Source organism: Macrobrachium rosenbergii, chromosome 52 (genome assembly GCF_040412425.1).
Source record: "Macrobrachium rosenbergii isolate ZJJX-2024 chromosome 52, ASM4041242v1, whole genome shotgun sequence".
In the NCBI taxonomy this organism is placed as follows: Eukaryota; Metazoa; Arthropoda; class Malacostraca; order Decapoda; family Palaemonidae; genus Macrobrachium; species Macrobrachium rosenbergii.
In genome coordinates this window covers 1,464,988-1,479,651 of record NC_089792.1, presented here as the reverse complement: position 1 = coordinate 1,479,651, position 14,664 = coordinate 1,464,988, and the positions used below count along the sequence as shown (strand labels likewise).

Here is a 14,664-nt window from a genome sequence, read left to right as displayed (position 1 = left end):
TATTCTACCCGAAAGAACTGCTGGATCGGTTCTTCTGCTCTCGTGTTGGCGAGTGCCAAGCGTCAAACCAGCATTATTCAGGGTGATAAGTGCACAAACAATTCCGGGCATGAACTGCTGTGTAAACTAGGCAAAATAGGTGCATATTACGCATGTACGCTTTATTTTGGAGTTTGAAATGATATGCGCTTTAATGTAATATAGTTATTTAATGCGTATGATTTTTTTTTTTATACTAGTCAGATGTTCAGTGCAAATGGTCGAATTTGCCAGTGTTAGGAGTGGGACTTGAAGTATTTTTAGAGCAGTGTATGTTTGTATGCATATGTTTATGTATATATGTATGTATTGTTTATATGCATTCATTCACGTGAATAGTGAATATAAACGCTGAAAAACCATTATATGCACATTTAAAGAATCGAATACAGTAATCTGGAGACAAGACAATTGATGTGGAAAAAAGGGTAATATTGCTGTAAACCCCTTTCATTCCTTTTACTGTACCTCCATTCATATTCTCTTTCTTCCATCTTGCTGTCCACCCTCTCCTAACAATTGTTTCAAAGCTCAACTGCGAGGTTTTTTCCTGTTACATTATTCAAACCTTTCTACTTTCAATATCCCTTGCTTCCTTGAAACGTCAAAGAAGCATCGCATTGATTAATATCGTTTTGTCTCGTAAACAAAGCCTGGTGCCAGTTTTGGCATTCAGGTTTCTCTCTGGTTATTTTTCCTATATTGTGTGTGTTCTTCCTCGTTGTAGTTCGCATTTATTTTTTCAAAAGGGATTTGTTCAATTCACCTCTTGTATTTTGGAAGTGGAAAGGTATTGTTTTATATTTAAAGCAATTGTGTGTAGCTCGAGGGAACTTGTTAGAATCCTATCAGTCATGTTACCACAGTTATTAGGGAACGTGTAATTTCATAATAGTTATGTATATACTGATATATATTTATGTATATATGTATATATATATACATTATATATATATATAAAATTATATATATATATATATATATGTACAGTATATATATACATATATATTTATATATGTATAAATAATGTCCATTTCAGAAATAATATATGTATATATGTATATATATATATATATATATATATATATATATATATATATATATATATTCATATATATATATATATATATATATATATATATATAATTATATATATATATAAATCAAACGTTATAGTTATGAGTTCTTATCAACTATAATTCTCCTTTGGTTTACTTCAGAAATAGCATTGAATATTAAACGGCATTTGTAGCTTAATGTTTGTATATATAGTTATATAAATATATTCTTATCAACTATATATATATTATGGTTTGTATATATATATATGTTATTTATATATATATATATATATGATATATAAACGGCATTTGTATATATATATATATATATATATATATATATAGATCACGGTGATGAGATAAAATTCATATATACATATATATATATATATATATATATATATATATATATATATATATATATATATATATATATATATATATATATATATATATATATATATATTATGTCATATGTAGCCTTTATTTGACAGCCACAAGACACTTTAGACATACGTTGTGAAATTTGCAAAACCGACAACCACAAGACACTGACATACGCTTGAAATACATATCTCTCTCTCTCTCTCTCTCGTGTCCCGTAAATATGGGGTGAAAAGATCCCTCCCCCTCTCCCTCCCCCCACTGAAACTTCACTCTCGTTTTATGCTTGTGTCGACAATGAGGTGTCGTACTGCGTCGACGTCTTGTCGACTGGGTGTTTGTTGTCGATGTCGAAAGGAAGGAAGAGAGAGAGAGAGAGAGAGAGAGAGAGAGAGAGAGAGAGGGGAAAGGATGATGATAACGTGTAAATAGAATTTTCCCTCTGACACAGAGAGAGAGAGAGAGAGAGAGAGAGAGAGAGAGAGAGAGAGAGAGAGAGAGAGAAAACTCTGTTTACCTGTTCGCATCTTGGTTTTCCCCTCTCTCAAAAAATTCTCGAGAGGGGAAACGATGATGTGAACATGTAAATAGGATTTTCCTTCTTTCCTCTCAGAGAGAGAGAGAGAGAGAGAGAGAGAGAACACGAACAGGCAAATAGGAATTTCCCTCTTTTCCTCAGAGAGAGAGAGAGAGAGAGAGAGAGAGAGAGAGAGAGAGAGAGAGAGAGAGAGAGAGAGAGAACACAAGCAGATAAATATTATTCTCCTCTTTTCCTCAGAGAGTCTCCATCTTTCTCCCTTTTCCCTCACACACACACACACACACACACAGAGGGGAACGCGAACAGGTAAATAGGATTCTCCCTATTTTCCTTGAGAGAGAGAGAGAACACAAACAGATAAATAGGATTCTCCCTCTTTTGCCTCACACACACACACACACACACACACACAGAGAGAGAGAGAGAGAGAGAGAGAGAGAGAGAGAGAGAGAGAGAGAGAGAGAGAGAGAGAGTCCTGGTAGTGGCGCTTAGTTTCGTCGAGTTATTCCATCCAGTCAGGGCGTAAGGAGTGCCAAATCCTCGCTAAGATCCCGCTAAGTGCCAGGCACCATTAGATTTTTCTCCTTTACACGTGTGATCCGCGATTTTATGCAGGTTTTTCTTATTTAAAAGTTTTCATCTTTTTACGATCTTTTTAGCATCATTCCGCTTTAGAACTCTCGCGAGCTGTCGGAAGGCGCGCTATGATCTAAATGCTGTCGATTTATGTTCAGCGCTTGGAGTGGTCAATAGATTTCAGGTAGTCAGCTTCGAGTGGAATTTTTTGGGGGGGAGGAATTTTTGTTTCCGACTGTACTTGGTTTTTTTTTCATTGGATGTTGTTTTGCTGTGTGTATATGCAGTGTTATAACAGAGCTTTTTAACTTACTGGTATGTGTGTAATTTTATAATCACCATATATGTATAGAGTTCAATTATAGTGGAATATTATGCGTAAGGGAAATATAAGATAAGCATCGACTCTCGCCTGATGTTTAGAGGCTGTCAAATATGTCATTTGCGTTCCTCATGTCATGCACTGTTACAGCATTGTTTAGAAATGCCATTGCAGTATCCCTTCCCCTTCTTCTCTCTCTCTCCCCTCTCTCTCTCTCTCTCTCTCTCTCTCTCTCTCTCTCTCTCTCTCTCGCAAACTTACTGCCAAGTGCCAGTCGATGCCAGAAGTGAGACCGTGTCTGAAAGGCTTTCGCATGTTCATCGCACGATGGACTTCAGGGAAGGTTGTTACAGGTAGTTAGTAGTAATACCCGGTGGTGCCACGGGGTAGGAAGGAAGGAAGGAAGGGTATCGGTGCCACCGAGTTGGTGTCATGTGTACGTGCATCTGTACGTGTGTGTTTCGGCGATTGTTGTAGAACGGTGTCACCTGCTGTGATCTGAGCAGTGTCCGTTAACCTGCCTTTTCGCGCAGTTCATCTAGAACTTCGTCTGTGGGACACAGAAGGAGAAGGAGGGAAGTAGATACACGAGTTATCGAACTCAAACAAACATTCCTTTTTGTAGAGTATATATAATCGCAGTCCCATTATCCTGGGACAGACGCCGTATAGAATATAGATATAGAAGCTACCTGTGATTCCAAAACACCAGAAGTTCTGATGGAAGTGAGGAAGATAGAAAACAAAACACCGAAGTGGGTTGAGCAGCACCTTTCTAACAAGAGGTTTTGAAAGGGGCGTGTCCATACATTTACATTGGCCGTAAAAGTGTGGATGTCTTGTGTCGTTGTCGTATATTAGCCAAGAATATTTATATTATATATTTTTTAAAGAGAGAATAAAGAGAGAGAGAGAGAGAGAGAGAGAGAGAGAGAGAGAGAGAGAGAGAGAGCAGGTGTCCCATTCGACAGGTGATGGGTGAGCAAGTAGTATCTTCAAGGGTGCCAGGGTATAGTAGTCTTGGTGGCCCAAAGTGGGGTGGTGGATGTCTCTCTTGTGAGGCGACGTCGTGTTTACGGGTCTAGTATCAGCTGGTCTCTACCTGCATCTAGACGGGGCACGGTCTTAATCCAAAAGGAAGCAAGAAGCTTGAGGCGAAGAAGAGTGTATATTTAAAGAAAAACCTTAAAGCCTTTCGACGAAAGATTGAAAAGGAAGACCGTTTCCTACAGTTGTTGGAAGTGTAAACGTTGTTCGCCCGTGCTTCTTTCTCCCTACACCAAATTGGTTTCACGTGTGGCCTTGTGGTTTCCGTAATTCGTCTCGAGTCTTGATTCAAGTTCAGTTCCTTTGTGGACAAATAACGATGTGTGTGGAGGAGACACTGATAATAAATTACAAATGGAAGGGGTGAGGTGGAATACAGGATAGATTTAAGGAAGAGCCGACGACGACGGTGGGCATAACTTGAGTGAAAACCTTTGATACAATTGACATGGAGTGAAAAGTTTGGTTTTGTGATAGAATCTGCGTAGAGTGAAAACGTCTGGTTTTGTGGTGGAATCTGCGTAGATTGACAACGTTTGGTTTTATGATACGACTTGCATAAAGGGAAAGCGTTTGGTCTTATGATAGAATTTTCGTAGAAAGAAAACGTTTGGCTTTATGATACAATTTGCATACAGTGACAACGTTTGGCTTTATGATACAAATTTACAGTGAAAAACGTTTGCTGAGTGGAAACGTCTTATGGAACGAAAACGTACAATTTTAGTGAGTGAAACGAGCGAAAACGTAGAATTGAAAACTTTTGGTTTTTTGGTACAGTTCAGAATTTCTGTGGAGTGAAAACGTCTGGTTTTATGGTACAATTCACATAGAACGAAAACGTTTGGCTTTGTGATCCAGTTTAGAATTTTAGTGGAGTGAAACCATTTGGTTTTACGGCACAATTTACGTGGAGTGAAAACGTTCTGGTTGATCTTTCGTAAAGATGGAAGGCAAAGCAGGACTCGAGGAGGAGACAGTCTCCCTGACGATTCCCTCCCACTGCTGGGATTCCGGCAACGAGGACGACTGCTCCGAGGACGCCGTGGTCCTCTGCATCGCCCCCTGCTACGGCTCCGATTCCGACGAAGCCTCTGACGACGACGACGACGATGATGACGATGACGACCACAGCAACGCCGCGGGGCACGACTCGGGCATCGCCGTCTGCCGCCCCAGGGAAGGGGAACTCGCCGACGTCGTGGAGCCGTCGGCGGTCATACTGCGGAAGAACGACGACCGCGAGGACAACTCCGACGGGGAATCCGAGGAGTACGACCTGTACGACGGGTACGAGTTCGGAGACACGGACGAGGACGACTACGAAGACGAGGGTGGTGATGACGAGGGGCGTTCTCCGAGGGATTCCTCCGGGGGCGGCGCCCCTCAGATGCGCCAGAGGGAGGGGATGAATGTGATGCCGGGGGCCATTCGCCCTTCGAAGCTGTTGCCCAACAGGAGGAAGGCTCATCGGTACGAGGATTCGGACGACAGCGGAGATGACGACGACGCCAGCGACGCTGAGGAATTGGAGGATGACAAGAACAACGGTAATTCAATGTTTTCGCTTCGTTGGTTTGTTTGTGTGTATGTATATGTATGTGTATATTCATATTGTATATGTATTTGTATGTATATATGATATATATATATATATATATATATATATATATATATATATATATATATATATATATATATATATATATAAACACACAAATACATACATACAAATGTAAGTAAATTATTAAAATACAGGGAGAATTGTATTATGGTTGTAATGCATTGCATCTTGGCTTGTTAAACAAAGAAATATTAAACCATATTATTCAGAAATTATTGAGAAGTTGAACCCTATTAATATGGAACAAGCCCACCATAGGGTCCATTGACTTTGAAATTCAACCTCCCAAAGAGTATTATGGTGTTTATTACAAGAAACAAAATTTTTGAAGGATCGAAAAAGAAAGGCTTATTGTAATGAGCGCAAAACAAAGTTGATTGTCAGAGCGCATAAACAAAGTTGCTCTTTTTTTGGATCAGATTCCATTGCTTGCAAGCAACTTCTTCAAGGAATTTATAGAGACGTGGACGCTGTCTAAGGAGAACTGAATAGAGGAAGAGCATTAAAACTGGTTTTGCGTTGCATTAAGCTTAGAGGAGGGGACGTTTGCTTGTATCGGATTGCATTTCAAGCAACTTGTTTTTTTTTTCCAAAGGTGCACTGTGTCCATTGGAAGCCATGAAAGTTCTTTTTTTATTTAATTTTTTATTTTTAATTTTGTTTCAAGGTGGTCTGTGTCACTTGGAAGCCATGAAAGTGTTTTTATTTAATTTTTAAATTTTTTATTTTTTATTTTTTTTTTTTTTTATAATGTGCAGTGTCACTTGGAAGCCATGAAAGTGTTTTTATTTAATTTTTCAATTTTTTTTCAAGGTACACTGTGTCGCTTGGAAGCCATAAAAGTATTTTTTCATTTAATTTTTAATTTTTGATTTTTTTCAAGGTACACTGTGTCCCATGGAAGCCATGAAAGTATTTTTTTTATTTAATTTTTAATTTAATTTTTTTCAAGGTGTGTCCCTTGGAAGCCATAAAAGTATTTTTTTATTTAATTTTTTAATTTTGTAATATTTTTTCTAAGTCGCCTCCGTGAACTTCTCGGCTGTTTTGGAAACCGGTTCCGCGCAGATGTCTGCATTAACGAGGTCCCGGGAAACTGTTCTCTGTCTAGGGAGAGTTTTTTTTTTGTTCACGGAAGGGTTCGTGATGTTATGAAGAGCCTGGCGGTTTCCATTACTCGGATCGGGTTCGAATTCGGGTCGGTTAAGAGGAAGAAGGAGGGGCGGTGGGGAGGGGGAGCTGCATGGCGTTTTGGTTTTCAGGGTAATTATGTTGCTTGACTTACCGAAGAGACATATTTTTTTAACGTTATCAGCATTACATTGGGTATTAAAATTCGTGTTATAGACCTTTTAATGCAAAAGGATGTTTTTTTTTATTTATGTTGAATCGATTTTTTTAATATTTCTGTTGAATCGATTTTTTTATAATTTCTGTTGAATCGATTTTTTTAATTTCTTAATTTTTTTTACTGTTAAATCGAAAAAAAATTATTTGCCAATCGAAAAAAAAAATTTCTGTTGAATCGATTTACTGGGATGTTTTTTATTGTCACTGGAAAATACTTGCATTACTTGTTACTGTTTTTGTTATAGTGATATTGTAGCAAATATACTTGTTTTGTCAGCTTTTATTATTATTATTATTATTATTCAGTTATTATTATTATTATTATTATTATTATTATTATTATTATTATTATTATTATACAGAAGATGAAACCTATTCATATGGAACAAGCCCACCAAAGGGGCCATTGACTTGAAATTCAAGCTTCCAAAGAATATTATTGTTCAATAGGAAGAAGTAAGAGGAGGTAAAGGGAAATACAGAAAGAAGAAACCCAATTTATAATAAAAAATTAATAAATTAACCAACAGATAAAATTGTATTAAAATGCAATGAGAACATTATTAGGGTATTAATGTATTGCACCTTCGTTTGAACTTCTGAAGTTCCAATCGCATGAGAGTTGGTGCTAATAACCAACTTTTCAAGTGTGTGTACCTGTTTTGTCAGAGCGTAGAAAGGATTGTTTAGACGCATGTTAACCCCTTTTGTGTTAATTGTGGGTTTTCTCCTATAATAAAAAGTTAAAATCTTTGTTTTTATTTATGAACTCTGCATCGAGACAGTTTTGAATGCTGCTGTATTTATCATGACATTTATTTATTAAAACATTGAACATATTATGACAGTTATTATAACATTGTTATTATATTTTTTATAATATTTATTTAAAGGGTGCATCAGTGTAGGTTCTAGATTTGTAACTTTAGGTTCTAGATTTATAACTGTGAATGTTCTAGATTTTTAGCTGCTGTTCCAGTGATCTTGATCCTTTGATTACGTAATCTAGAAAACTAATATTATTCGAAAATACGTCCATTCACTCGTTTTATCCGCAACTCAGATGCAACACGAAGTCTTCTTGTTAAAAATTTTTTCCTGAATTTTGTCTCTCTCCAGAATCCGGAGACTGAATTTCTATCTTCCCTTTGCATTTGCCTTGTGAAAATTACGCGTGGCCATTTTAAAAGATAGGCGAGGTCAAGGTCAAGAGAGACAATGTTTGCTCACTTCCCCCCAAACCCCCCATGTAGGCGGAGTTTTGTCTACCTCCTTATTGCGTCAGCAGGTGGATTGTGGTAATGAGTGGGTACCTCTAAGATACGTCATCGCCCACGTAGTTACCCCAGGTGGGAGGCAACTCCGCCCCATTGGGTAGACCTTGTCTCCTTGGCCATGGGCGGGATATCTTACGTGAAATATGGGATTTTATACATTAACCACAGGCAGGTTAAAATTTGGATAGCCATAGCAACTGGTACAATTTTTTCAACATTTATTAAAGGAAGTTGAGATATCTTAACGTGAGATTTGAGATTGTATAGTTGTATTATTGGCAGATTAAAATTTGGGTAGCCATAGCAACTCGTACAATTTTTTCTCGATTTTTTAAAAAGTACCTTACTCAAACTGCTGTTTTTTTTCTGGGACATTAGATTAAAAATTTGGTAACCATGGCAACCCATACAATTTTTTCTCAAATTCATTAAAAAAGTTGTGTTTACATAAACTGCTTTTTTTTTTTTCAAGGATCTTATTTATCATTTGGTTTCTTTCCTGGGTATTTTTCCCATTCACTGTATTTACGTTGATTCCGGGACAACGAGCTAGGTACTTTCACGTGGCGTTTATGTTCATTTTATAGAGGTTATCGAGTATTTAGAGTTGCTCTTCTTACGCAAGAGCTGATTTTCCTGCACCCTTTGCAAATTGTACTTGACTTGAGTTTCTGTTACCTGCTCTGAAATGTTGCGAGTGCAACCAGTCCCCTTCGTGGGTAGTCTCTTGTTTGTGTCCATTTGTGTACGAATAGATATTTTGTTTATTTATCAATTAATTTATATATGTACAAATAAATCTCTTATTTGTTTGTTTTTATTTATTTATTGGTGTTTCTTTAGGAAGTATTTTTTTGAGATTTTTTAAGATTGTCATTTTATTTTTCTTGCTAAAACTATTTTATTCCCGTATATTTGCTTTTGATGTATAATATTATTATTATTATTATTATTATTATTATTAAATTATTATTATTATTATTATTATTATTATTATTATTATTATTATTATTATTATTACAAGAAATTAACAATCTCTTGAAAAAAATCACTATTATATAGTAAACTATAATACTATGTAAAATAAGCAAGCTTGTTTATTTTACACAGTAATATAATTTACTATATAATTGTGTATTTTTATTATACATTATTATTATTTTACTATTAACATTTTCGTCGTTGAATAAATCGCATTACTCGAAATGCTATTTTTGTAGGCCCTATTTACCATCTGTTTCTTGTGACCTCCAAAAGGACTTATAGCCCACTAAAAAGTAATTGCAACAATTCATAGGCGTGAAGGTGGTAAGGACTTTTGACTTTTGCCGAAGAGCGAGCAACAAAAGCAACAGCTGTTTGGCGAGGTCTGTGATAATCGTAATCATAATCTGAAGTTGGTTATTTTATAATCTGAAGTTGAACAGTGCGTTGATAATTTTATTTGCTCCGTCACTAAAGGGACTGGTTGAGAAATGTTGCTTCTTTGGATTCGGGGATCTCTCTCTCTCTCTCTCTCTCTCTCTCTCTCTCTCTCTCTCTCTCTCTCTCTCTCTCTCTCTCTCTCTCTCTCTCTCTCTCTCTCAATTTTAGTTTGGCATTTTGCCTTTATAGTTATCAAATGCTTTTCTGAAGCTCATTATAATAATAATAATAATAATAATAATAATAATAATAATAATAATAATAATAATAATAATAATAGGTACAACAAAAGCAAATCATGGTAATGATGTAGTTTCAGCCCAAAAAAAACAGTCTTAAAAAATAAATAAAGACAATCTTAAAAAATTTGGGGAAATATTTGTGGAGGGAATTTGTTTTTTCATGTCTATAGTTTATTGCTTTCCTTTCCTAACGTTTTAGTCTTGTTTCTTTTAGTTTTCCTTTTTTTTCTTCTTACTATTTAGTTTCGTCTTTTAGCTTTATATTTTCAATGTTTATTATTTTAATGTGTTGCTATTTTTTTTTTGTTTGGGCTTTAGTTACTGTTTGCTTATATAATTATATATATATATATATATATATATATATATATATATATATATATATATATATATATATATATATATATATATATTTATATTTATATGTGTATGTATATATATATTATATATATATATATATATATATATATATATATATATATATATATATATATATATATATATATATATATATATATATATATATATATATATATATATATATATATATATATATATATATATATATATATATTCCCATCCACTTACGAGTTCCAATATTAGCTTCACCCTCTGGTTATGATTTCATTTGTATGAATTGTCACACTTGGCAAACTTGCCCTTTGTGTTCATTATCATATTTTGCCTCTTTACTCAAAGAGTAAGTTACTCTATTATTATTCTCATTGGTTGCTTTGATATAAAGTAAACGTTGAATCTTTTTAAGAATATATGTAAATCAGGTCGCTGCGTAATTTATTGATCGTTGTTGAAGTCATTGAACTTTTGCCGTGTTGTTGTGCATTAAATATATTCTACATTGTGGCCACGAGAAAATATAGCAACGTTTTATTTAGGCACTGAAAAAAAGTTAATAAATTGGTTTTAAATACTGTGTCGTATGAAAAAGTAGATAAGTTGGTTTTAAATTCTTGCTGCAAAAGTTGATAAATTGGTTTTAAATATGTGTCGCATGAAAAAGTTGATAGATTGGTTTTAAATTCGTGTTGCAAGAGTTGATAAATTGAAATGTGTTGATAAAAAGATTTGATTTTAAATACTGAGTCACATGAAACAAGTTGATAGATTGATTTAAATATTGTGTCGTATGAAAAAGTTGATAAATTGGATTTAAATAGTTTTGCATGAAAAAGTTGATAAACTGGTTTTAAATACTGTGTAGCCTGAAAAAGCTGATAGATTGGTTTTAAATACTGTGTCGCATGAAAACAGTTAATAAACTGGTTTTAAATACTGTGTCGTATGAAAAAAAAAGTTGATAAACTGGTTTTAAATACTGTGTCGTATGATAAAAGTTGATAAATTGCTTTTAATGCTGTGCTGTGTCGTATGAAAAAGAAATTGCTAAATTGGTTTTAAATGCCTTGTCGTATGAAAAAAGTTGATAGATTGTTTTTAAATACTGGGTCATATGAAAAAGTTGATAAATTGGTTTTAAATACTGTGTCTCATGAAACAAGTTGATAGATTGGTTTTAAATAATGTGTAGCACGAAAAAAGGTGATAAATTGGTTTTAAATACTGTGTCGTATGAAAAAATTTGATAAATTGGTTTTAAATACTGTCGCATGAAAAAAGTTGATAAATTGGTTTTAAATACTGTCACTTGAAAAAAGTTAATAAATTGGTTTTAAATAATGTCTTATGAAAAAGTTGATAAATTGGTTTTAAGTACTGTGTCGTTTGAAAAAAAATTGATAAATTTGTTTTAAATGCTGTGTCGTATGAAAAAAGTTGATAAATTGGTTTTAAATACTATGTCGTATGAAAAAAGTTGATAAATTAGTTTTAAGTACTGTGTCCCATGAAAAAAGTTGATAAATTGATTTTAAGTATTGTGTCGTATGAAAAAGTTGACAAATTGTTTTAAATACTGTCTGTCACTCTGTGCTCGGAATTTCTGTCTGCCGGTGCGGTGATTGTGACTACAGCAAGCAGTGACTGGTAAATACTTTATACAAAATAACAAAAGCTGAATTTAGAATTGCGTTTATAAAGACTGCGTTCTACTATTCTCTATTAAATCGCAGAACTTGCTTATCCCGTAGGGGTTTAGTGCCGTCAGTGCACCTCATGCGGTGCACTGTAGGCATTGATTGAGGTTCTTTTCAGCGTCCCTTCGGCCCCTAGCTGCAACCCCTTTCGTTCCTTTTAATGTACCTCCGTTCTTTATCCCTTCTTCCATCTTACTTTCCTAACCATCTCCTAACAGTTGATTCATAGTGTAACAGCGAAGTTTTCTTCCTGTTACACCTTTAAAACCTTTCTAATCTCAATTTTTCATCAGTGCTGAATGACCGTTTAAGTCCCAGCGGTTGGCCTTTGGACAGAATGCAATATTCCACACCTAAATATATTAAATCCTTCACTGGAAAAGAACAAGTCTTCTGTTGGTGCTTCCGGAAGCGTAAACTATCTTGTGCCATCTGTGATTTAAGTGTGACACTGTTTTCTTAGATAATGAATCTTATCTTTGTCGTGGAGCCAGTGTCAACAGCATTAAGGTGCAGAGGAGCAGGAAGTGGGCTGCGGGTAATTAGAATATTATTATTGGTTTCTGAGTGAGTTACGCCTTGCTCATTTGGAGCCGTGTTGAAAGAGGTATCAAGGTGGTCTGACCATAAATCTTGGATGAATGAATGAGTTAATGAATTGATCAGTGCGTGCCAAGTTAAATATTTTAAACGTGAAACGCATTTTCTTTCGGTTAAGTGTTATAGAGAGAGAGAGAGAGAGAGAGAGAGAGAGAGAGAGAGAGAGAGAGAGAGAGAGATTGCAGCTGAAAGCGAAATTGTAAGAAATCGTATTTTTGCCACGTTTTAGGGACATGAGACATGACTGGCCATTCAGTGAGTTAAATGACTTTGAGATCAAGGTTGGTTTGTATTCCTTTTTATCATATTTTTTTTTATTTATTCATTAATTTATTTGCTTAAGTTAGTATTTTTAATTTATTCATTGATTTGTTTGCTTAAGTTAGCACGAAGCATTTCCATGGTTTGTGGATTTTTCAGTCGCTGAGAAGCGTAGAGGCCATGTTTTCTTCGTGTCATTATAGAAATGTTTACTTTCCAAGAAGTATTTTTGTTTCTTTTCAAAAGGGTTTTGAAGCTGTTTCAATATTTTTGTTTCTTTTCAAAAGGTTTTGAAGATATTTCAATATTTTTGTTTTCTTTTTAGGGGTTTTGAAGCTATTTCAATCCCTTGCTTTTTGTCGTCATTATGTCGTCCAAGAAATTTAATAAATGGCTAGAAACAGAAGTGGGGCAGAGTCAATAATAAGAGAAAATAAGGGGAGAGAGAGAGAGAGAGAGAGAGAGAGAGAGAGAGAGAGAGAGAGAGAGAGAGAGAGAGAGAGAGAGAATGAATTATTCTTAACATTGCCACTAGAACGCGATGTCTTTATATGATATATATATATATATATATATATATATATATATATATATATATATATATATATATATATATATATATAATTTCATATGTATATTTGTGTGTGTGATTTCAGAGAGAGAGAGAGAGAGAGAGAGAGAAAGAGAGAGAGAGAGAGAGAGAGAGAGAGAGAGAGAGAGAGAGAGAAGTATTCTCAACATTGCCACTAGAACACGATGTCTTTACATAATATATATATATATATATGTGTGTGTGTGTGTGTGTGTGTGTGTGTGTGTATTATATATGTGTTTGTGTGTGTGAGAGAGAGAGAGAGAGAGAGAGAGAGAGAGAGAGAGAGAGGCCTAGATGAATTATAATTCCTGAAAACTTTTCTCCACGTGGATGACTTGGCAACTTTAGGGAAAGATTATGCTGGCAATTATCTATGCCCACTTTTAATAACATATTGAGCCCAGTCGTGAAGCCTGGTTAATAAGATGTGAAAAGTCCAAATTGCAGGCAATTAAGGGATGAATTAAGAGATGCAACAGAAATTGCCGTCTCATCGTTGCAGCTTTAAAGCTGAACCTGTTTGCAATATAGGTGTTCGCTTGATTCGTGTGTGTGTGTGTGTGCACAAATTGCCCTTTTGATATTTATATTTATTTATTATGGAGTCTCGCATAATAGTTGTAGTCATGGAAAATAGTTCATTGACCTGGGCCTTTTTTTTTTTTTAGTTTTCTGTGAAAGAAAATTATTGTGCCGGCTTTGTCTGTCCGTCCGCACTTTATTCTGTCCGCACTTTTTCTGTCCGCCCTCAGATCTTGAAAACTACAGAGGCTAGAGGACTGCAAATTGGTATGTTGGTCATCCACCCTCCAATCACCAAACATACCAAATTGCAGCCCTCTAGCCTCAGTAGTTTTGATTTTATTTAAGGTTAAATTTATCCATAATCGTTCATCTGGCAACGATATAGGACACGCCACAACCGGGTCGTAGTTAAAGTTTCATGGAACGCGGCTCCTACAGCATTATACCGAGACCACCGAAAGATAGATCTGTTTTCGGTGGCGTTGATTATACGCTGTACAGAAAACTCGATTGCGTCGAAGAAACCTCGGCGCATTTTTCACTTGTTGCGAGGAGGATTCTCGAATTATTTATCTAGAAGACATGATAAAATTCTCGTCTTCTCGGGTAAAAATTCCAGGTGGTTTGGTTCGTCTCGGAAATTTCTTATGAAATGCTTTCCCTTGCGAAAGTTTTGCGGCTTTCTTGTCACGGAATATTGCTGAATCTGATCTCTTTGTGGTTGTTGCGACCGGTTTTCTC

General features: G+C 35.1%; 1 protein-coding gene across 9 annotated transcripts in view; it reads left to right on the top strand.

The window, feature by feature from the left end:
* Nucleotides 1-14,664, top strand: part of Pka-C1 (Protein kinase, cAMP-dependent, catalytic subunit 1) — a 972,169-nt gene that overhangs the window by 734,457 nt on the left and 223,048 nt on the right. For 6 of the 9 annotated variants that reach the window (XM_067096267.1, XM_067096266.1, XM_067096268.1 and 3 more), the window contains exon 1: nt 3,286-5,520. The exons of the other annotated variants lie outside the window; for them this stretch is intronic. In XM_067096267.1, coding sequence (XP_066952368.1) covers nt 4,917-5,520 — 604 coding nt within the window. In that variant the 5' untranslated portion in view covers nt 3,286-4,916. Of the gene's footprint in view, nt 1-3,285; nt 5,521-14,664 lie in introns of those variants that run through there. 9 annotated transcript variants of the gene reach the window in all.